Source organism: Coccomyxa subellipsoidea (genome assembly GCF_000258705.1).
Source record: "Coccomyxa subellipsoidea C-169, whole genome shotgun sequence".
Lineage (NCBI taxonomy): Eukaryota > Viridiplantae > Chlorophyta > Trebouxiophyceae > Coccomyxaceae > Coccomyxa > Coccomyxa subellipsoidea.
The window spans coordinates 3,843,990-3,866,815 of NW_005178042.1; the positions used below are offsets into that span (position 1 = coordinate 3,843,990).

Sequence of the window (22,826 nt, forward strand, 5' to 3'; positions counted from 1 at the left end):
TGAATTGGACGGCATCCGAGCCTGTCAATAGGCCAATGTACTCGTCAGAGACTCTTTTGAAGCTCCCTGAAGTGTTTGGTGATATTTGATAGGTCTGCACGTGCTGGGCACACTTATTTAAGACACATGCCTTAAGCATGCATAGTATCAAATAAATCAGATGTCAGTGTGGAGCATGGAGTGTGGAATGTGGGGTGTGGAGTGTGGACTAACACAACTATCAGAATTTTCAGAAGCTTCACCTGTGGACTCCGCAATCTTCTTTGTAGCTTCCGTCCCCAGCTCCTCTGCACAATAATAGACTATCAACACTGAGATTCTTTGCCCTCATGTTTTGAAGTTGCAGAGTAGCGGGTGCCCTCAGGAACAAAAGCAAGGGGTGTAGAATAATAGGGCACTCCTTCCATATCCTTCTACTCCTCTTAATGAAAGCAGACATGCCATTGATACGTGCCGCATGTATGCGCAAAGGCAGACAATGAGCGCACCATTGCGAGCAGTGAGCACAGTGTGGAGGCCTGCTTGAGCCAGCTGGCGAGCTATTTCGTATCCGATCCCCTTGTTAGCTGCGACAAGAGGTAGTGCGCTCAGTAGGCATCTATCTCGCAGGTAACAGATTAATAAAGCATGCAGATCCCTGAAAATCAACGTGGCAATCGAGGGTTTGGCAATTCACCACCAGTCACTATAGCGACCTTCTTGTCCTTTGGAACGTCGCTTGCGGCAGCGGCCATGCCAGCAGGTGATCTTCTTACCACAGCAGATCGACTCCCCCTTAAGTGGCCTGTCCTCGTCACCCGTGAGTAAGAAAAGAGTGTCTTTGTCTGCAAGGCAGACGAAGTAGTTTGACAAATGTCTGCCCTGTCAACAATCCCACAAAATGTTATTGGACAGTCCCACATGCCACTGTACTTCGTATGTACTTCAAATAGACCATCAATTGCCAAAGACACCTCCAGCAATACTTTCAAGGCAGTGGTGATGAGATGAAGAGAGATCATCGATAGAAGATCGCTTTGCTGAGACACCATGGACTGCAAGTACTGATTCGCGACGCATACCAGCGGCAAGCACGGCCGTGCGCTGCGGTCTGCAAGCTGTGGCTGGCGCAGGCAACACTCCTCAGCATAGCTGGCCTGACGGGGTCTTGTTAATCGATCTGGCCACGGCCCTAAAGCAGGACCAGTTGCAATTTAATAGAATTGAGGGAAATGTAGCGCGTACAGGCACGCCGCCGAAGTGATATCTGACGTGCACAGCCAAAACAGGAGTCCAGCACCATGTGACCTCCCACATGACCAATTGGGCAAGGTTTTGGCCGATGAACATCGTATGCACGTTGCGTATGGCTTGCGAACAGGTCTTTGAGTGAAGAGTATTGCCCAGGTACTTGTCTGTCCCGCCTCGGCTCTTTCTGCATCTGGGAGCCCTTCCTGTACAGAGTTGCACAACCCTGCATCTCTGAGTAATTTCTGGGATCAATACGCAGCACCCGGACGACATTGTGGCTTGATACAAAGTCATAGACAAATTGTGCGGGAGGCAACCGTGGGAGCTTTATTGAAAGGTGCGCCTCCCGGAGCGATTGTGCCTGGGACAAAGCGAACAAGCACGGTCGGCTGTGCTGCCGTACAGTCCGGTTCATAAAATGCGGTGAATGCCAGTACTTTCGAGTCTGAAGTTCAGACGACTGACTCCTGACGTGCGTTAGAGAATTCGAATTTCGTCGTTAAAGCAGCTGCGCGCTGTTCCCTAGATGGCAGAAGCAGTGAGGAGAGGTTCTTCGTTTTGTAGAATCAGACCTCTTATCAAAGAAGAGTGCTTGAACATGTGCTCAACACTAGCATCCATTGACAACCCACCAGCATGGTTTGGTTCCATGCATTAGCAATATTTATTCTGATACAGATGTACGGGGTTTCTTCTCGAACCGTTTCTTTCGGCTGGCTTTTTGTGCATCACTTGTTCAAATGTCCTTTACAGAAGCTACAGAGCATTGTTGCTGCATGACGCTGGTTCTGTTTTGATGCCGAGTGCTATTGAGAAGCTAAACCCTAGTGAGCCCAAATAGCATCCATGCGTGAAGTCTGTCTGGGCATGCATCTCTGTGATACTTGCTTTGGCTGTCATAAAAGAGTAGCATTTGCATCGTGGCTTTGTCTCGCATGGCTCTGTAGAATAAGGTGCAACGGGGCAGGATGCTGAACAGTAAATATCCGACTGATTGGTCACTCGTTTGCCCAGGTGGTGAAATCGAGGGTGCCCAGCTGACGCACATGCCGGAGCGACAGCATCTGGTGTGACAGTAATGCTGCAGTGCAAACGCCCATTAGACACAGCTTGCACAAAGGAGTCATTTTGTGGGGGAGATCCGGCACTGTTGCAGCCAACCTGTGCCTCTGCCGCGAGGTGGACATGGCCCGCGTCTAGGAACTTCAACTTTATGGGCAACCTTTCCTCCTGTCTTGGGGCAGGCGAGTGCTGCTGTCTCTTACATCCCATCCCAAGAAACCTGTACACTAATGAAAATACCCTGCCTCATTGCCATTAATTGCAGACCCTGTGCCCTCCTATCCTGCCAATGCTTGCATCAAAGCAAAAGTGATGCAGTGCACACCACAGATGACTCCTTGAAAGCCCAAATTGCAATCTGGAGACAGCGATCGATGCATTGACTTTCCATGACACCTCTGTCACATGACAAACACGCATGTATGGAGTTTCTGAGATTGAGGTGGTCATGCATGGGCTGCTGCAGGGACAGATGAGGGGCCGCATGATGCAGTGACGGTCCACAAAGTGGAAGTGGGAGTTCGGTGCTGCTTCTACTGGCTATCGGATGATGCAGAGCGCACGCTGAGCCCAGCCGAGCGCTTAAAATGGATGGAGGAATCCGGCAAGGGCGAGTGCCAGGACGCGGCCGTCACGCAGACCGACTTTGCCAGCAGCGCCGGCTCTGTCTTTGCTGGTGAGAGCCTGCATCTGCCTGTACTCTTTGTTGGTCATGGCGCGAGGAGAGTACGCTTTGTGTGACGAACCTAAAAGCAGAGAACTCTGGACTCGAATGGATCTGCACATGTTCTGTATCTTGAAGCTGCACCCTTGGAGGCAGTGTCCAAGGATCATGGCATGTCAGGATCTTTGAAATTGCTATGGAAGGATAGGGAAGACTGCTAGAGAGTCTCGAGGGTCAGAAAGAACATACCTGTGAGACAAGGTTGGTCTTTGTGTTAGTGCATGCATGCCCACACGCACACACGCATGCATCCACCTTTAGCTGAAGAAGCAACAACCTTTGCCTGCTCAGCAGAGGGTGCTAATTCTATCTTGGTCTGTTGCAGGGGTCTTTGATGGGCACGGCATTGGGGGGCGACAGGCGGCGGTGTTTGCTGCGGGGGAGATAACGCGTGAGCTTGCTAACGACCCCCGAACGGAGCCCGGCAAGATCAGCCGGCAGTGGAAAGCCGCCGTGACCGACGCATGCGTTGCGGTGACTCATTATCTTCATTGTACATTAGTGATTCAACCCAATATACCTGCACTAGTTACTTAGGGTGTGCCTGCAATATAGACTGCATGGGGCGTACAGAGCATAGTAGTCAAATTTTTGCCAGCAAGAAAAGGGACCTTGGTGCTCTGCGGTTGCCCTTGCAAAGGGCCACCAGCCTGCCGGCAGCCTTGCATTGCAGCAATCGAACTCTCGTACAACAAGACTGCTGGGGCAATTGCACTTGACATGGCAACACTCCCCGCCATGAAGAGTGACTGCTGCTGTGGCTGCTGTATTAATGTTTGCCCCTGCTGTGGAACCGCAGGCGCACACAGCGCTGAGCAAGCCGGACCTGGCAGGCTGCGATGCGCGTTACAGCGGCTCAACAGCATGCATGACGCTTGTGCACAATGGGCAGCTATTCCTAGCAAATGTGGGCGACTCGCGTGCAGCTCTTGCGCGGCTCAATCCCCTGGGGCGCATCCAGGGGATCGCCCTCACGGAGGACAACAAACCCAATGACCCCGAGGTGACTCACCGGCTTTAGTGCCCAAAGCTGTGCCTCCCCGCTCCCACAACATACTGCATGTGTTGGGGTGCATGCACAGCACCTCAGAAGGTGGTGTTCAGAAGAAGGGCATTTTGTGCCCTTGCAAAACCTACGCCATTGTGCGAAGAAAGCAATGCAACTCCCACACAATTTTGTATATGCGCTTGTGGAGAGGCAGTGATTGGTTGCAGCCGGCACTGTGCCAAAGCGGTGCTGCCTGAATCACCTACACTGCTGTTTAATGGGGAAACCAAATGAGCCTGAGGACAGGGTGTTACCTGCATGAACCAGACCGACTGCTTGAGAAGGACTTTCTGTGTGACGTTAGGAGCGGCGGCGGATAGAAAAGGCAGGAGGGATGGTGTCGCCGATGCGCAACCGCGAGGGCGCCTTTGTGGGACCGCACCGCGTGTTTGGACCCGAGGGCTTTGCCCCGGGCCTCGCCATGAGCCGCTCTCTGGGCGACCTGCTTGCTCACAGCCTCGGCGTCTGCCCCCTGCCCGTCTGCTCACAACGGCGGCTCACAGCACAGGACCAGTTTGTGGTGCGCGCTTGGCTCCTCTCGTGCAACAGTTTTCACAACACTGCCACGGCCGGGCTCGGCATTGCTGAACCGACTTTCAGCAAGGCCGGCACAGAGGCAGAGCAGACAATCCACGCATGTGAAAATCATCAGGAGCACGATAGCAAGGAGAACTGTGAATGCATGAATGGTTGGCCGTAGCGTTGCAATACGGCCTCTGGCCCGCTCAGGGGGTCTGAAGAGTTCAGACACCGTCCGCAGAAAGAGAATATACAATTGCAGCCATTATACGTTGCGCTTGGACCGGGAGGGTATGTTTGCATGGGCTTTTTTCAAGGTCATTATTAAGGTCAGGAGTAGCCTTGTTCAAACCCTTCGTTCTGAATGCAGGTTCTGGCAACGGATGGGGTGTGGGAGGTGATGGACTGTCAGGATGTGGCCCACTTTGTGCAGCGCTGGCGCAAGCGGCCCTGGGTCGGCTGGAGCGCCTCCGACGCGCTCACGCTCGAGGCCCAGGAACGTTGGAAGCTGCTGCAGCCCGAGGTATGTTTTTCTTCGCTGCACTGCGCTGCACGCGCCTTTGACCGTTTTGGAGATTGCACAACGGGCCTTGGGGACTATACCAGAGGCCCTTCAGACTAAAAGACGGGCCTCTGTTGGCTATTGAGTGCTCAGGCCCAATCTTATAGGATGATTGGGCCTGAGCACTGCTGTTCTGGTTGAGATGCTCTGGTGTCGTCCACGGAGGTAAATAAGAGAGCCACAAAGGTCAATGAGAGCTGCGCCTACCTGACAAATCACATTCTTGCTGATGTCAGGCTGAGGTGTGCTCCGCAGATAATGGTCGATGATGTGGCGGCGATCGTCATAATGCTGTCGCCGCCGCCGGCCAATGCGCTCGCGCCACGGCCGGCCCCGAAGAAGGCGGCGCGCGCGCGGGCGACCAACGCGGCGGCCAACTCGATGGAGGCGAAGGCCGAGCGCGATGAGCTGTCCGCGCTGCCCTACCAGAACTTCTTCCGGCACCTCGAGCTGGTGCGGCTCGCAAGGCATATCTCGCCAGCGTATAGTTGACACATAGCCCGCTAGACCAATGGCATGCCTGCTGCATGCTTTTTGCCAGGAAACTTAAACACCAGGCGCGGATGTAGTGCCCACAGATCAACACAATTTTGTCTTACAACAAACAAAGTAGACCGTGGAAGGGAGCTGAGGCGATTGTGATGTGATTGGAAGAGTGTCTGCGCCGTATGGCCAGTGACACTGGAATATCCATACAATATTGGTTCGTTTGCCTGAGCTATATCTGAAGGGGAAGCTGGGCAGAGTAGCAATTCATGCCTTGCCTTTCCTTGGTGGCAAGCTCTTCCAAAGTGTTGGGCCAGTCATCTTGCCTGTTGCATTGAATGAGTCAATTCTCAAAACGGGAGCTGCGGTGCGCAGGAGAAGCTGGACTCGCTGAACGCGAGCGGCCGTAGTGGCAGCCACGTGCGCTTTGAGGATCGCGGCGAGGATGACGCCCCCGCGCCCCCCGGCGCCGCCGCCAAGCCGGCCGCCGAGGACGGGGGCGCCGCTCTGCGCCGTGCGCTCTCTCGCAACACCATTGTGCCGCAGCAGGTCTATGACGGCGCGCCCTCTTCCGGTGGCGCCACCTCCGGCTCCGGCAGTTCTGGGGCAACTCCGGCCGCGGACGGCGCAACACCGGCTGCTTCCGGCGCGGCGTCAGCCGTGGCCGACGCTCCGGCCGCGACGGATGCCGGGGCGGCTGCGCCGGGGCCGGCGGCTGGCTCCGCGGCTGCGGAAGCCCTGCCGCTTGCGCGGTCGGGGCTGCCCCGGGCGCCCTCCCGGGAGAACCTGCCGGCCACGGCCTTCCCCAGCTCTATACAGGGGCATTCGAGGTGTGCATCATGGCAACTGTTGTTTGGCAGCTTCTGTTTTGCGGCAGAAAGGGCACACTTAGTGATTGACACCTGTGGAGACATCTCTCCAATGAAGGGCTTGACCGATCTTTGCAAGAGAGAGATACCGTTTCAGGGCTGAGACGCCAAGCCATCTTACTTTCATTGACTGTGGTGTTCTGGATTGTTTGCTGTGCTCTAGGACAAGTTTTCACCTGGTGATGCTTGGAAGGAGTTTGGCCCAAATACTGAAGCAAAGTCAAAAGCAGCTGCCGAAAGCTCTTTGTCTCTTGCTTCTGCAGGTCTCCCATGAGACAGGTGAGCCTTCAGGAGCTCAGGACACCGCCGCCGTCTGCATTAGGCACTTCTTATGCCTCTCGCTCTCCAAGAAGGCCCCCTGCACCGCACGATGGCTCTCCCTTCGGCGCACACAAGGCCGCCTGGGCCGCGCTGGAATCCTCTGCCAACAGGGCGCCCTTCACCAAGGTGGGGGGACTGCCTGGACCTCACCCGAGCCCTTCCATTTGCTTTTCCGGACTGACATACCTCGCTGCCGATGGAAACATTTGAATTTACTTTTATGCTCTTCTGATTGCCAGTCATGACAAATCCACACCCATGAACTCATTAATAAATCCAAGGAAGCCATCGCATGCGCCATCGGTGGGAAAGAACCATCTTGCCAGGAGCTTCGGTGAACAAGAATCTGCCTGGCGGAGGGATTATTGCAAGGTGAGGGCTATCTATCGTCGGCGGGCGGTGCAACAACTGCCGAAATTATCTGCCTCTCTTAATGCATGACCTGATTATATGAAATCGCGATTGCAGGCGCTGGGCCGCGCGAACAGCTCGCCGGCAGTGGACAAGCTGCGGCTGGCGGCGCTGGCAATCCCCGAGAACACAGACCCAGCTGTGGGCATGCGCGCTCTGTCTGCCAACAGCATGCTGCGCCCCTTCTCCAGCAGCAACCTCATGCGGCCCATCCGCAAGGTACATACTCAATCTGAGTTCCACAACCTCTGCAGCTAGCTGAGTGTTGCATGGGCACGTGCATGAATCGTGGCCATGCCAGGAGGCGCAGCACATATAACATGAGACCTTTACACAAATCGTACTCACGAAAGTCTGTTTGATTCTCCCTTCTGGCAAAAAGGCTGCGGTCGGGAATGCAAGGAAAGAGCAATTGGAGGGCTCAGCTGGCTGGGTGGCTTGGCTTGGAACAGACTTTTAGCTCTGTGCAAATAGGAGATGAGTGGAATGTAGAAGGGAGAGGATGTGCTGAGTGGCCATGCATACCGAGGCCGGTAGTGCTAATCGTTTTTGACGTTTCAATTTTTCAGAGTATGTGGAAGGATGAAACAGTCCCAATTTCTAAGGGACGGGGTGGGCTGACTCGCTAATGGTCATGGGTGTCTTGGTCCAGGCGTACCCGAGCAAGGACAGTTTGTCGGGCAGCCCGACGGGGGACGGCGCGGGCAGCCCGCTGCTGGGGTCGCCCATGCGCAGCGAGGGGAGCGAATCGTTCGAAACCCTCGACGGCCGTCAGCATGGCGGCGGCGCCGGCGGCTCCGGCCGGGACCCGCGCGAGGGCCGCGTGCGCGGCGGCATTTCCCGCATGAATTCCGTGCCGGAAGATCTGTACAGCATTATGTCCGAGCGCCGCCCTGCGCTACCTTCCAGGTAACGAGTATTTCTTTGGGATGCTACCGCAGCTCAAATTGCCATGCAACATATTAAAGATGGGGTGCTCAACGGGTGCATCGTTGCACCATTTTTACATGGTTGACCATTTTTACATGGTGACCATTTTTACATGGGTGACCATCACATGTCCTATCAAGAAGCTGGGCATGGCAATGGGCCCCGCGCGAATCTTATGTCACCGGACGCATTGGTCTAGGATGTCGGTGATTGACAATGTGCTATGTAATGAAGGGTGATGATGAGCATACAGGGCTCATCCCGAGGTGGGTGCTTGTTGCAGGAGCAAGAGCACGCGGGTGCTGAGCACCCGGGCGAAGATGACCAAGTCTCCCCGGGCCGCTCCCAAATCCATGCCGCAAATGCAGCTGCCGGAATTCCCGGCCGCCGATACGGCGCGGCCGAGCTTCGCAAATCCCTTTGCCAGCCTGCAGGTGCAGGGGAGTGGGCTGAATCCCTGGGATGAGTCATCCGCTGACTCATCGCGCCACCTCACCGAGAGCGGCGCCCAGCGCGGCAGCTCCGCCGCCCTCGACATGTTGCGCTTGTCACCCTCTGACAACCGTGAGTCATCGTTTGGCCTCACAATTTGTGCTGGCACATACTGAGTCCTGGCACTAGAGCCCTGCCAATAGGAGGAATCCTACCTACCCTTGGTCTAAAAGGATATTTTTGATTTGCTATATGGAGAGATTGAAGAGGGCAAGTGTGCGAGTGGAAAGTCCCTGGACTGTGACAGTGCGCAGATGCAAGTCTTGTGGAGGCGATACTGCACAAGAGATCCCATGACCGTCTTTTAGCACCTGGCACACCTATATGATTGCGATCTTGCGTATTGATGCTGTTTACTAAGATTGTCTGCAGACGCACCTTGCATCTTGGGCAGGAAAAGCTTGCAATTATCACGATAGCAATTGCTTTTTTTGCTGTGTGCAGTGCTGGCGCACGCTTACACCGCCCCGTGCGCGGAGATGCTGCCAACCTGGTCGGGCAGTCCCCCCTACGCGCACGAGGGGTCCCCGTTACTAACCCCTGGCTCGGCCGACAGCGCCGACGGGCTGCTTGCCGCTGCGGCCGCATCCGACAACTCCCCCTCTTCTCCCCTGCCCATTGTCAGCGAGGAGGAGCCCAGCGTGCACAGCACGCGCGACGGCCGCAGCGTGCACGGCATGGTGAGTTCCTATCCTATCTACCGTATACCAGATCCCTTTCGACAAGTCTGGTTTTAGATTGCGCAGTTTTGCCAGCCCTTGCCGTGGTTCTGGACCTCCCTCAATTATGCTGGTCGCCAGTTTTAGCAGCTATTCCCAAGTCAACCCTGCTGTTTGCATTGAGAGCACATGCCTCATCAACATCATACAGGCACGCGTGGGGCATGAGCGGGTATGAATCGGGCGAGTACGTCAAACTCAAAATCTCAATCGATTGCCAGATGTTGAGGGTGCTGCGCATTGACACTGCAGGTGGCGGATTCAGCGGGCAGCTTGCACCCGAAGAGCGCAAAGATCCCCATGCCAAACAGTGGCCACCTGGGGGCTCACCGGAAGCTGGCGCTGCATGGCGTCAGCTGCCCGCCAGCCGCCCAGATCCTGGTCAAGCCCTGACCCTGGTCTGGGCCAACCCCCCGCCTTTCAGGGAGGTGAAGAAAGACTCTGCAGAGAGGCCATGCTGTGGGGCCTCCCATTGGGCTCCCCTTTTGTAAGAGGGCCTCCCTCTCCACATGGGGTCTTTCTTCCTGATGAAAGGGGCCTCCTGCGTGATTGTCCCCTGGTGGTTCTGAGGGCATTGCATAGCGAGTGATGCGCCTCTTCTGGCACCAAGCATCTCTCTTCTTAGCCGGGGGTGCCATGACCTGCTGCAGAAGATGATATGGCTTCTTCTGCGGCCCAAAAACGCTCATCATCTGAGCTTTGGTGCATGATTTTGTGTTACAGAGCGGCCGAGGGGTTGCCTCTTGCCCATGCCACATGCCAAAGCAGCCAATTCTAGGCTTCATTTGACATGAATATTCGATTCTTCCAAGACACACACCCCGGATTACAACTTGCTCGCAAGAGTGTGGTCCGCTAAGTGTCTGAGTATTGTGTGGGAGCAGTATTAGGTGAGCGAGCTTTCTCTAGGCCACTTATACACCCTGCCCTTTCTTAGGATATGTTGCTGCCCTGACAGCTGGAGCATGGGAAAAATAGGCAATTTGTGCCTTATAAATCATTGTCAGGGGAATTGTATCCGTCTTGTGCCTCTCTAGGAATTGTTGTATTTAACCCTGCCTGGTCTCGAGGGTGTTCAAAACAGCTTATGTATCAGGGTAATGTGTGTGCCTTGTCCTGGTGCTCCTTCGTCCTTACTGGGCCGTTCTGGTTGTAACTTTCCCCACAAAGGATGACACTGTATTGTTTTCATATTCTGCTGAGGTCCAGGTATCTCTGCAGTGTCAATACACTTTCGGCCTTGAGTCTAATTCCTCTAAGCGCAGTACGTTGAGTTGCCTGATGGGCAGGCTAGGTTTCGAGAAATGTCATCACATGCAGTCTTTAGCTTCAGAACCCCTATGTGTCGCCATGCTGGGCTGTGTGACACCATCTGATTAATGTTCAAGACCTGGCATTATCTTCAGAGGTCAGGCATCTCTAGCTGCGTGCTGTGGTTGGCCAAAAGGTGTGAGGAAAAAAATGAGAGTGATTGTGGCTTGCTGAGGCGCTGAGCTTTTTGATGGATAGTAATGTGATGGACATATTTGTTTGCATTGCAGCGCTGCTCCCTTTGCCTGAATGGCACTGTGGCAAGCAGGCTGCATCGGTTGAGTGTGCATGTGAGACTTGCTTTTGACTCTGAAGACTCCCTTACCATTATCAGCAGCACCTCATTGTGCTTTGAGGGCAGTCTGTGCGAGAGTGCATTTCATGGATGAAGTATATTGGTGGCCTGGTGAGCACTACAAGTGAGCACTAGAATTCTAGAAGTACAGTACACTATGTAGATGATGGTTTGGTGTCAAGTGCCCGCTTGTTGGGCTGACTTGCCGGCTCATGATGTTGTTTCTGCTTGCCAAATTGCCAGTGAGGATTGATCCAACCGTGTGCAAGATGAGGAGAACTAGGTGCAGCCAGTGATGTTCATGGGCAGCTCGAGAGCACAGGATATTGGAAGTCTTTATCAGAAATGGACGTCTTTGCCAAAGCTCACGTTGCTCGTGAAGACAAGTAGTCTGGGGTAATATTTCGGGGTCAATGTTTCTGTGGGGGCAAACTGACACGTGCAGGTGTTAGAAATCTGTTGCTGCGTCAGGTATTGATTGTAGTGTAGGGAGTAGAAGTATAGCTCTGTTACTGCGGTATGTGTCTAAGAGGTGGGCGAAATTATGTGACTGGCGTGGAGCCCAAAAAATGGTATCATGGTCATGTAATGCTCATTAATCCAATTGTGCCCTCAGAAAATCAGTTATGCCATTGCCATGCTGACACGCGGACCTCACATGCATATGAAACTATTCTTATGAATGGCATTTTTGCCAGGGCATTTCAGCTGGTCCATATATGTGCATGAAACAGAAAGGCAAGATCGATGCTTGCGCATGATAACAAATTTGTTGAAACCTACTTTACAAAGGCCAGCTAACATATTGGATCTTGAACCAAGCCCTCAAAAGCATCATGTCAGCATGGGGGCTGGCTGTCATTGCAAAAGATGCCAACCACACAACACATTTCGGCTCAGAACACTGCTGGAGAGCTGGTATGTCAGAACAGGTCATTCGTTAGAAATTGCCACATATTACTGTTGCACATTTATCTCCTTTAAAATGTACAGCACGGCTTGCATCCCTGAAAAATGCTAATGAGACTTGTAGAATCTCTTTCTTTATGCCCAACTCAAATCTAGGCGCCCTGCAGGGCCAGCCAGCTATCTGTGTAAGGTACACTTGAACATTAACACAAGACCATCCTTCATGATTTCCCCGTCTTAAAAAACAACATCTATCCGCCCGTCCGTTACGCCAATTGTGGCACAGCTTTGCTGTGTCACAGGCACCCTACCAAGGCCAGCGGCTAACGAGCTGTCATTGTTTTAGCATGCGTTCAACACACCAGCTGCTGATGTTTTCCTGAGGTAGCTGCCTGCTCTTTAGAAAAAGAAATTGCCCCTTCAGCAGCCAAGCCATGCATTTATATGCTTTGCACCGTGCGCTGTCCTTGCTAAGCTCATGCAGCTTCGTTCTGGAGCAAACAAGGGAAAAACCCAGCTCAGGGCCTTCTTGCAAGCACAGCTGGTTGCCAAGAAAGGAGACCGTGCTACTATTCCATGATTAGTCATTTATGGTTAGTCAAAAGGGTGCAAGTCTCTTCAAAGGCCCTGAAGGAGTCGTCGGCCAGCAGTGGCGATTGTTGCTGCCGGGTTAGTCGCCCCTGCATCTGCTGACTTGGCCGCTGCCTTGGCCGCTGACTTGGCGGCCGCCTTCTTGGCAGCTGCCCGCCCTGTGGTCTCAGAGCTCCCGGAGGCAGCCACAGTTGCCGGCTGGTTTACGGTCTCTGACGTCAATGTGCCCTCTGTGCCTGCAACACATGACCACTCCGCTGTTCACTTCAGGAATGCCAGTGACGTGCACTGAGGTTGATTAACGCACACAACTGCTGGTGGAATCAGAGTGTGAGCCTGGGATGACATTCCTGGTAGGTAAGACTGTCAGCTAGGGAGTGCACGGGCTACATTGCGCCGTTGAGGCTGGCGGCCATCGCAGATAGAAAAGGCTTCCAAATTCTAAGGGCAGTGAGCAGGGCGTCACCTGCGGCACCGTTGTTGCCTGCGCTGTTGATTCCGGCACCGTTGATGCCGGCTCCATTGTCTGCACCGTTGGTGCCGGCTGCCACAATGGGCGGTGGTGGCGGCGGTGGTGGGGGGGAGGGCGCAGCGGGGGGCGGGGAGGGGACCCCCGTTGGCGTCAAAGCAGCCGCCGCCGTCGCAGATCTGCCCGGCCGGGCACACCTGTGGGCAACCCACAATCTTCAACCTCTGCAGATCTCGATTTTTATTTGATGGCAACTTCAAAGTTATGCTGTTATCATTGCAAGGCTTTCCAGTCCATGAGGAGTGGGTGCGCCGCAGCAGCAGCAGTTGCAGTAACAACTTTATAGCCTGGTCTGTGTTGATTACTTGATTCCTATTCAAAGGCGCCTCCGTATTTATAGCGAGTATAAATACGTGGAATAGGGCAGCCCATTTGGGCCACAGGAAGGGTTGAAAATTTGCATGGGCACGAAAGAGGAGCTCTCCATATTGCATGGGGAGCCCCTAACTCCTCAAACAGCGCTCAAGCAGAAAACCAATCATCTTCCCACAGAAGAAGTGAAGGCAGGGGTTCAAGAGCGCACAAAGCCGCAATCGCCGCAATTGTTAACGTCGGTGTAGATGTCAGTCTCGCAGCCGGCGGTTGCTGATGTCATTGTGCCGTCCAGCGGCCTGCAGGTCTTGAAGCCGTTGGTGCAGAAGCAAGTGTTGTTCGTCTGGCAGGTGCCGCGCAGGTTGCAGGGCTCTGCGCACACAAGCAATGACACGTCAGCCCAGTGAAGCACTGACTACACACTGCACTGACTGCACTGACACCGACTGAAGCACTGACTTCACAGCACTGATTGCATCTGACTAGCACTGCCTGACACTGACTGACTGACTGCACTGACAGCACTGACACACACAGCACTGACTAGCACTGACTAACATGGACCGGTGCCGCTGCTCGGTGCCTCTGCATGGATGAGGTCAGTTGTTGTCCTCAGTCAGAAGCCCTCAAGGATAGAGGATTCATCCGGAGGCGCGCATTGCCTCTGCTACTTCATGAAACAAGCACTTCGCTTTGTTTGTCTTCACTCCCGGCCATGTACTTTTATAAAGCCTGGCAGCAGGGTCCAATTTTCCTTGCCGGCTTACACAATGAATGCCCCTTCTGTTACCTGTTATTTTGGCCTTACACAATAACATGCATGTACATCCAGCACAGACTACTGCAGTGACAAAACTCATTGGGATAAAGCAACCTATTTTCCAGGCACGCGGGAGACAACGTTCATGAAGAGAAGGTGAAGGGATGCGCACCCTGGTAGTTGAAGTTGCAGACGTGGTCGTAGAGGTAGCAGGAGGGTCCGTAGTGCAGGAATCCAACAGCCGGTGCGATGAAAGATCCCCGGCCGGACGTTGACAGGATCAGCTCCGAAGACACCGGCAGATACTGGATCTCTGGCTTAAGCTGCGCGCACCGAAACCCCCATATGACTACCAGAACAAGTTTCTGTTTTTTTTGTAATCTCAACCAGTGAAAATTTGGGGATCCCAAATATGTAAGGATCATGGGATAGATGCACGGAGGGTGCTGGATTCCATTCCTGGTCTCATCTCGAAGGAGCAGCAACCTTTTCTTAACAAGTCTTTTTCAATGAAATAGTAAATTTAGTGTTTCTCATTGTGCGCTGTTCCTGCGAAGAGGCGAAGGGGGTCTGCAGACAAGCTGCAGGTAAAGGATGCCAAATATCCTGCCTCTTGGAAGGTTCGCCAGATCCATGCAGGGCCCGATCAACCCGCACTGCCAGTTTGCTGTTGCCTCTTTCCTGCCGCACAATGGACTGTTTCCAGAATGGACCATTCAGGTCAGGGGTGCAAGAGTGACTCACTTCCCAGGGGTTGACGGAGCCCAGGGGGAATTTGCACACATTGACCTTCTGCCCGGCGCCATATTGCTGCCCAGTCTTCACTTCCGATGCCACTCCCACCAAATTGTTCTCATTCCAGGGCCCTGCATTTTGCTGCACAGGCACCAAACACAATCAGCACTGCACAAATATCTGTGTAGCAATGCATGTCCTTACAAAAATGACCGGTGAGCACATGATGTTGGGCTGCTACCGGTATTGATCCTAAGCAGGTCTTGAGCTGCCTAGAAGACATGCATGAAGGACTCCTTTTTTTGAGGTCAACTGCGGGGCTTGGTCAAGAAGGTGAGTGTGGGACTCACTGCTGCTGCTGGTCTGCTGATGGCCAGAACTGCAACAGCTGCCAGCACTCCAAAGAGCACCCGCGCCATCTCACCTGCACAGAAACAAGAATCTTGTCAGCAGCCAGTCGTTAAAGTGTTGTCGTTCTCTGACGCCATCGAAGCCACAGCCTTTTGGTTTATGCCAGAAATGGCACGATGCTGCTCGGGGGATGTTGACGTCAACAGCACAAAGGCGGCCGGTGGCACGATATATACTACAAAATCGTTGCAATCACGACACTTTAAGATATGTAGCACGAAACGATGCACTGCATCTCTTTCGTGCCTTCTAAAGGGCAAGGATGGCCCGTCGAGAGGGGACGGCCCTTACTGAAACATTCCGCGTACAATGAGCCGTCTTGACTTCAGTTGCTGCCATTCATAGGATGTAAAGTTGTGATTTAGTCTGCTGGTTCCTCACCAGCTACTAGCTTGTCCGATGCAGCGCGTATCGGTCGCTGTCCTGCTGTGCAAGATGTCCTTTGTCCCACAGGACTCGGTCCTGTTGCTCCTTGGGGCCAACGCCCTTTCCAAACTGAATTATATTTGTTCTCTTTTCTTGTGGCGCCTCTGAGCCTGCGAAAAGGACAGTTCTTTCTTTAGGACCAAGGACAAGGACGTCCCGGACAGCGACAACCCGCAGATCCGCCCCTTCGGACTCTACAGCTGCATAACAATGTAAGTAGTGCTACATACACTGTGGAAGGAGTATCTACACACTGTCACAGTTCAAGTTTGGCACTTTCTTTGTGCAGATCTGACGGTCCCGGAAGCCTGCAAGCACTGAGTAAACAAGATGGGCAAAATGGGACGATGCAGCGATGGCGTCTTGGGCGGACCTGTAAGCGATGAATTGATTCGATGCTCTTGACAATCCTTTGAGAAGCTTAAGATCGCAAAACTAACTGAAAGTCGGCCTGGACGATGGCGTGGAGAAAAGACGATGGGAAGGTACGCCATCGTACCGACCCTGGTCCTCCCCTTCTGGCCTTAAATGAAGAAGATTCTTTTTCTGTTCTAAATTTGATAGGCGTACTGTGTCCATCAAGCAGTGTATTAAGATCCTGGAACTCAATCGATATTCGAAGCAGTGGAAGAATCCGGTGTGAGTGTGAAGTATAGCGCATCCATACTTTTCGAGATCTTGACATACAGCTCAAATGCGGACTAGGCATCAAGCTGAGGAGGAAAAGGCCAAAGAGGACACTTCAAAGAGCACCACACCCAGTGCCGCCAAAAGCAAGGGCCGCAGCAACGGTTCAGCAGAGGCAAAAGCATCTACCGAGGTGAAAGGAAAGGGGTCAGCTGCCGCGAGAAAGAGAAAAGCCAATGCGGGAAGCGATGCACTAGGCGCAGCAGAGGAGCAGAATCCTGATCAGGCAGCACATCCTCCTGCGATTGAGCAACATGCAGTGCCTAAGAAGGCAAAGGTGTCCCAGAAGAAGGCTGCCAAGGGCAAAGCAGCACCTACCGAACTCCCAGCAGAGACAGGTGCCACAGAAGTCCAGGTTGAGGAAGTGCAGACCGAGGAAGAGCAGCCAAAGAAGAGGAGCAGAAACGCTGCAGCAGCCTGTCGCAGGGCAAAGAAGGCAGCTGCTGCAGAAGCTGTTGCACCACCAATTGGCAATGCAGCAGGCCTTGATGCAGCAGACACAGAAGATGCATCACCTGACACTGCAGAAGCGCCCGAAGCACGGGAAGGCAGTCCAAGTGGACTGGAGGCAGACACAGTACAGGCTCCTGTTGGTGTGACTGCCTTGGGAGCAGCAGCGGATGACGATGATGAAGCACCAGAAGAGGTCTGCTGCAAGCCTACAATGAATTGCACTGTGAATCTACCACATGACCTGGGTCCAGATGATCCTGATCGCACCCAATGCACCTACTAGTTGTGCCCTCGACTGCCGCCGGCTGGATTGATACAAGCCGAACATCCTTGGCAGGATGCCCAGTATTTTGCACATACAGGTCTTCTATTGCCACATAGTGAGATGGTCTCAGTGAAAAGGATTGCTGACCGGCATGAGTAATATTACTCAGGTGACTCTGGCGGCCGGGCGCGCCGGGGCGGCGGCCGAGCGGCGCGAGGAGCGCGAAATGGCGGCCCAACAGAAGCGGGCCGCCAAAGAGAAGGGCCGGCGCAGGGCCGCACTCGCAGAAGCCGAGCGCGGTGCGCTGCCCAGTCTTTACTAACTCTTGTTCACATGTTTTGCACCTCTTGTATCCTGCGGGGTAAATTTAGAGGCATCATGGTGATGAGCATGGTGTTGCCAAGCAGAATAAACTCTGCTAGACCGCAATAGGGTAGTAGGAACGGAAAAAGCGGCTCTGTTGACCCGCATGTTTTCTCTTGTCTGTCAGGTGCGCGGTGATGTGTGGCTTACGTTTCTGAGTGATCTGTGGCGCAGATGCGAGGCTGGCAACACAGCGGCAGGAGGCGGTGGCGAGTGGGCGGCTGGACCAGGAGGAAGGGGCAGCTGAGGAAGATGAGGAAGAATATGGGGAGGACGATCTGCTGCCAGCAGATGTGGTGGAAGCTCTCGCCCAGCGCGCCAGGTGAGAGAGCCGTGGGAACAGGGCAACCCTTTTGGGAGAAAGAGGGTAGAGTTCTGGAATGTCGATACATCTTAGGTGCGTCAAGGAAGTCCTGGGATCCTGAGAGCAGTGTCTTGATGCTCTCGCTCTCGCCTGAATGTCTATGCGTTCCTTGTTCATCAACCTTTGATGACCTTTGACAAGAGCCTGTACATTGAACACATAGGGCTGAATCATCTATTGCCGTTTACATTATCGTGGGTCGGTGCCTACACCATCTGGGGTGCTGCTAGCATGCGTCAGGATCGTAATTGTTCTTCTTGAAAGTGGCTCCAAACAAAGGGGGTAAATGCTTTGGCGAGTTGCATTACAAGGGGTACAGTGTGCTTTCTTGTTGACTTTACGACTGTGCTTTGGCCAGGGAGGCTGCAGCTGCGCAGCCGGCAGCAACAGCAGAGGCGCAGCCGCTGGCAGCTGCCAGGAAGCCGAAGAAGCGGGGGGACAAGTCCCAGCCCAAGAAAGTGGGGCCATTTCTCGTGCAGCCGCTGTCCGGACTCCCACAAAATATAGCCTCAGGTGCTGCCCTGTTGTCTTTGTTGCCAGCCTGTGCTATTTTGGGTCTTAGTCCTGTTCAGTAGCGTTGTTGTCTGTGCCACTGTGGCTCCAGAAAGAAATCGTCCCTGGTATTTCTGCCACTGACTTGTTTACTTGTCACGTTGCAATAATCTCCTACTCCTGGTCATGGGCCTGATTCATGAACAAGAGTAACAACGCCATGCAACGTGGAATCTTCAATGATCAGGCTGCTTGTGTGACTGCAGAGGCAGCGCGGCAGTTTGTGCAGCAGCGGATGTTTGGGAAGGGCGTGAAGCGCTCTGCAGAGATGCTGGTGCACAGCACAGCGCGCTATTATGGGCCATCGCTCACCTTCTAGCTTTAAGAGTGTAAGCTCGGCATGAATGGACTTTTATTTTGCAAGTCAATTCTTGCCAGCGGTCCTGGCATCTGCTCAGGATGCAATGTTAGTAGTGGCCACATGGGCTCACAATGGCATGATTCTTCCGAGTCTTGATGGAAAGACGAAGGAATGCAAATAGACTGATGGACATCCAGATTTTGGTACCGGTACACTCCCATTGTAATGGTGCATATCTCAGATAAATACATTTGCACTGCACAACAAGTATTGCAATTCAATCACCATGTGGGTGCATTGCATGCAGCCAAATAGATCACGCTCATCAGCCTTGTCCTGGAGTGCCCAGAGAATTTCATTCTTGTTCAAAAATCAACAGCAAAGAGCTCTTTGTGTGGCTTACAGAGGCGGCACGGCAGTTTGTGCAGCAGCGGATATTTGGAAAGGGCGTGAAGCGCTCTGCAGAGATGCTCGCGCACAGCACAGCGCGCTGTTATGGGCCATCGCTCACCGTTTCTAGCTAGTGTGCACATTTCTAGCCTATGTCTTCAATTTTCAATTACCGTTGTTTGCCAGTGGTAGGGAGTGAAGGAGAGTGCTATTTTGGAGTCGTTGGTGCTTCAGCGTGTCCAAGCTCTCGACTGTAATTCTTGAATGTGACGTTCCCTGTCCTTGGGAAAGAGGTGTCCCTCTCTAAAACCGAGCAGAAGCCATGGCCTGAACCAAAATCACCGCCAGTGGCAGTCTACCATATTTGTGCACTATGACACGTGCATGCAATGCTGCAGAGTTCAAAAGCCTTTTGCAACATTCACCAATGCACTTGTGCTTTACAAGACAGCATTGCAGACGAAGAGGGAAATGAATCTCTAAGGTGACTGTCAGTGGGGATGTGCTTGCATGCATGCCAATGAGTCATGCTTCACAGGTGGCAGCACTAAAGTGTTTGGCATTGTGCCCCACCGAAAATTACAGGTACATGAACCAAAGAGAAAGGTCTTAATTGGTAGTGCACCAGGAAGCAACGCACTTGTAACCTATCGCTTCAGAGTGGGCAGATCTTGTGAGATCTCTTTGTGTTACGGTCACTTTTGAAGATGAAGATGCCGTTGACAATGCATCCTACAAGCTCAAATAGATGCCATCATCACTTCCACCCTAGAGGATATATAAAAGTTGCGTGCTGGCTGTTTCCTGCACGTCCATTGACCACCAATGCTGGCAGGAAACATACAAGAAAGGGGTTCAGGATGAATGGCTTTGGCGACGAACTGCTTGACTACATTACAGGTACTAAGGTTTCGCGATAAGACTAATTATTGACATGGCAATGAGCTTGGTGAAGCTTTGCAAACTGCTTTGCATCAGATTCGTCGTTGTCAGGAGAGGCCTTAGTCTCCGCACCTTGATTGAAATAACGCTCTGTATCCTCACATATATGTTAGTTACCAACAAATTGCGCTCAAACACTGCGCAGCTGGGCCGAAGCTGCGTAAGTGGTACGGGGAGGGCGAGCGAATGCCTGTGGATGGTGGCGGGGAGGACATGACTAGTGAGCCAGAAAATGATGATCTGGAGGACGACGGCGTCAGAGACGCTGTCCTGGTCGTCGATGCAGACAGCGCCACCGCAGAGCAGGTCGTCCTGCAGCTCATTTTATCCAGGTGCGACCCTCCGTACAACCTCCCTTCTAATTTGATGCCACATCGCCCATTGTCTGCTGCAAAGCCTCCCCCATACTGAACTTGAGACGGAGCTACGACTTTGAGTCAGGGTGACTGCATGGCTGAGTGTCCTTTAAATCAAGAGGGCACCAAGTGGGGCCTTGACTGTGTCGTGTGCTGATCCAGGGCAAAGGTGAGGGCGCTGGTGAAAAATGCAGCTGCAGCCAGCACAGCCTACGGCTCCTACATCACTCCCGTAGAGGGCAGCTCGGGTGCGACCCCAAGCTACTTTGCTGTCACAGGGAGACGGCGATGCATGAAGCTCCACGCATGTTACGGTTGTAAGTGTGAAAGGTCATAGCAACCCAGACCTTGGGCATGTGCCTCCAGGAGCATGTATGCAGGAGCTGTGGGAGTCTTGCCAAATCTTAACCACGATCTGGTGAACATATCATGCGCAGGAAATGAGGGGTGAACCCCCCATGGTAAGGGAAAACATTGCCGTTGAAGCGGATACGTGACAATGCTTGAAGAGGACATTTGTGAGCGTTGGATTTCATCTAATCTGGCAGCGCAAGGGACCAAACTTGTCAGTCCGCATGCATTCTTGGATAATCGACATTGATCGTCTTCTGGCACAGGGGACGCTCGGGCGGTGCAAGCGGCGCTCAGGGGGTTGCGCGCAGTCATCTGTACTGGGCGGTTGGGAGAGGTGCTGCCGTTGTGCCAGCAGAGGAAGGTGGAGCACCTCATCCTGCTCACATCCACAGGTGAGGCGCCCGCTACGCCACTTCAGCCAGCTTTGGTCTCAGGCCACAATAGGCTCGGGATTGTTCGCTGGTCAGCCTGCTCTCAGATGACCATAAGTTGATTCGTGCATGCCATGCATGCTTCTGAGCGCTGGCGAACACTATGCGCACAGGTCAGGGTCACCTGAAGAGAATTACCTCACATGATAATGTCTTAGTATGGGTGACACGTTTCCCCTTTCAAAGAAAGGGGGTGGCAGCTGGATCCACATTAGTATCGGCCAAGTGGTGTTTCTGAGCTGCGCAGAGCAGAAAGAAAGCACACCTTATTATCAAACCAATCGCGAACAAGGAGACTCATCAGTAAACCATTTGCCGCAGGGGGCACGGGTGGCGGGGCCTTCTCGCTGGGGGCATTCCTGGACGGCGAGGCGACAGCTCAGCGCGACTCAGCGCGCGAAGCGGCGGCTCTACGTAGCGGCGTTCCCTGCACCCTCCTGCGCGTTGGCCGCATCTCCGACGGCCCCGGCGGCTCCGAGCGCCTGGCCGTCTCTCAGGTGCTAAATTGCTCATTCTTCCTTTTCCTTTCTTTTCTCTATATTCTCTTAGTCTGGGCTTGCCTGCAAGCCCAGACCAGAAACCGGCAATTGGTGGTCTTTTGAGGTGAACTAAGGCAAAGTACAGATATGACATGGCTCAGTAACTGGCCTGCTGTCAGCTGTTTGAAGTGCACGCAGTGAACACTTGTTTCAATCTCATGGGGCAGATGTGGCTTCATGCCTGATGCATGTGTTCTGAATGTCCTGTAATCACACCCAGTCACAGAACATGGTGCACTGTGTGAACAGGTTTGCAAGCTTATTTAAATGTTGAGAAGTGTCGGTTGCTGTGCAGGATGACTTACTGGGCAGGCCGCTGGGGGAGATATCACGTGAGGATGTGGCAAGGGTGTTGGTGCGGTGCTTAGATAGGCAACCTGCAGGCAGCCTCAGCTTCTCTATGGAGGCTGCCGGACCAGCGGAGGGAGACTCAGATCTAGACCTTGCAGAGCAGCTTGCGCGATTACAAGAGTCGGTGCCTGCCGCAAATGTCACATAGAGCAGTGAGCGGTGCTTGGTGTGTATCACAATATTGCTTTGTTCAAGGAACCTTTGCAACAAATTTTTCCTCAAGGTTCCTTGAGCGCTATGGGCGAGGGGTTTATATACAACCCCCTGGGTTCAACAAGTTGTGTTGTGTAAACATGTTGGTAGCTACAGGTATATCAATTGAAATTGACATTTATGGAATCAAGGCACGATCTTTCAATATTGAGGGGTGTGACAAGGTTGCTTGTGGACAAATTGTGGTACTGAGAGAGCTGAGAGAGAACATGCATGTGCAGGTACATTATGGGATCTTACTAACTTAATTATTAACTGAAATTCATCTTGTCATAGCTATGGCCAATCTTTTTATTGCATTCGTCAATGTGCTTAGGAAGACGACATGCAAAGGTTCGTTTGTGCCAGCAATTGTAAGACAGGGTCCTTTTCCACATGAGCTGGAAACTCAGTGATGACATTCACCAGACAATGGTATTGACTATGGTTTGCTCTGCAGCTTACAGAAATTTTCTCACAGCATGCATTCATTATAGCTCCTCGCTGTTACTTTCAGTCATCTTGATCCAAATACAGGGGGATGCCTCGCACAGCCAACACAGTAACATGCCGCAAGCATCAATGACATCAGGCACTCGTGCACCAATGACTAGGGCAATGCTACAGAACCTTC

At 53.1% G+C, this 22,826-nt stretch overlaps 4 protein-coding genes across 4 annotated transcripts; 3 read left to right on the forward strand and 1 right to left on the reverse strand.

The window, feature by feature from the left end:
• Positions 1-2,198: 2,198 nt before the first annotated feature.
• COCSUDRAFT_45995 (hypothetical protein) lies at positions 2,199-9,766 on the forward strand (the record flags this gene model as incomplete). Its single annotated transcript, XM_005652277.1, has 14 exons — positions 2,199-2,244; positions 2,759-2,968; positions 3,342-3,490; positions 3,816-4,019; positions 4,369-4,584; positions 4,954-5,106; positions 5,401-5,598; positions 6,007-6,461; positions 6,764-6,947; positions 7,290-7,451; positions 7,885-8,141; positions 8,446-8,726; positions 9,099-9,334; positions 9,626-9,766. The coding sequence occupies 14 exons, from the start codon at positions 2,199-2,201 to the stop codon at positions 9,764-9,766; spliced, it is 2,892 nt and encodes a 963-aa protein (XP_005652334.1).
• A 1,984-nt stretch (positions 9,767-11,750) lies between these two features.
• On the reverse strand, positions 11,751-16,081 carry COCSUDRAFT_45996 (hypothetical protein). The gene is made up of 8 exons (XM_005652278.1): positions 16,026-16,081; positions 15,608-15,762; positions 15,166-15,239; positions 14,825-14,956; positions 14,253-14,403; positions 13,532-13,692; positions 12,946-13,145; positions 11,751-12,715 (listed from the first exon to the last, which is right to left on the reverse strand). The coding sequence occupies exons 3-8, from the start codon at positions 15,232-15,234 to the stop codon at positions 12,646-12,648; spliced, it is 783 nt and encodes a 260-aa protein (XP_005652335.1). The 5' UTR covers positions 15,235-15,239; positions 15,608-15,762; positions 16,026-16,081; the 3' UTR covers positions 11,751-12,645.
• A 265-nt stretch (positions 16,082-16,346) lies between these two features.
• COCSUDRAFT_55774 (hypothetical protein) lies at positions 16,347-18,655 on the forward strand (the record flags this gene model as incomplete). The annotated part of the gene is made up of 5 exons (XM_005652279.1): positions 16,347-16,985; positions 17,227-17,356; positions 17,595-17,742; positions 18,143-18,297; positions 18,543-18,655. The coding sequence occupies 5 exons, from the start codon at positions 16,347-16,349 to the stop codon at positions 18,653-18,655; spliced, it is 1,185 nt and encodes a 394-aa protein (XP_005652336.1).
• Positions 18,656-19,887: 1,232 nt separating this feature from the next.
• COCSUDRAFT_55775 (hypothetical protein) lies at positions 19,888-22,148 on the forward strand (the record flags this gene model as incomplete). The annotated part of the gene is made up of 6 exons (XM_005652280.1): positions 19,888-19,927; positions 20,115-20,301; positions 20,488-20,573; positions 20,943-21,071; positions 21,432-21,607; positions 21,945-22,148. 6 exons carry the CDS (start codon positions 19,888-19,890, stop codon positions 22,146-22,148), a joined length of 822 nt encoding a protein of 273 aa, XP_005652337.1.
• Between the last annotated feature and the right edge of the window lie 678 nt (positions 22,149-22,826).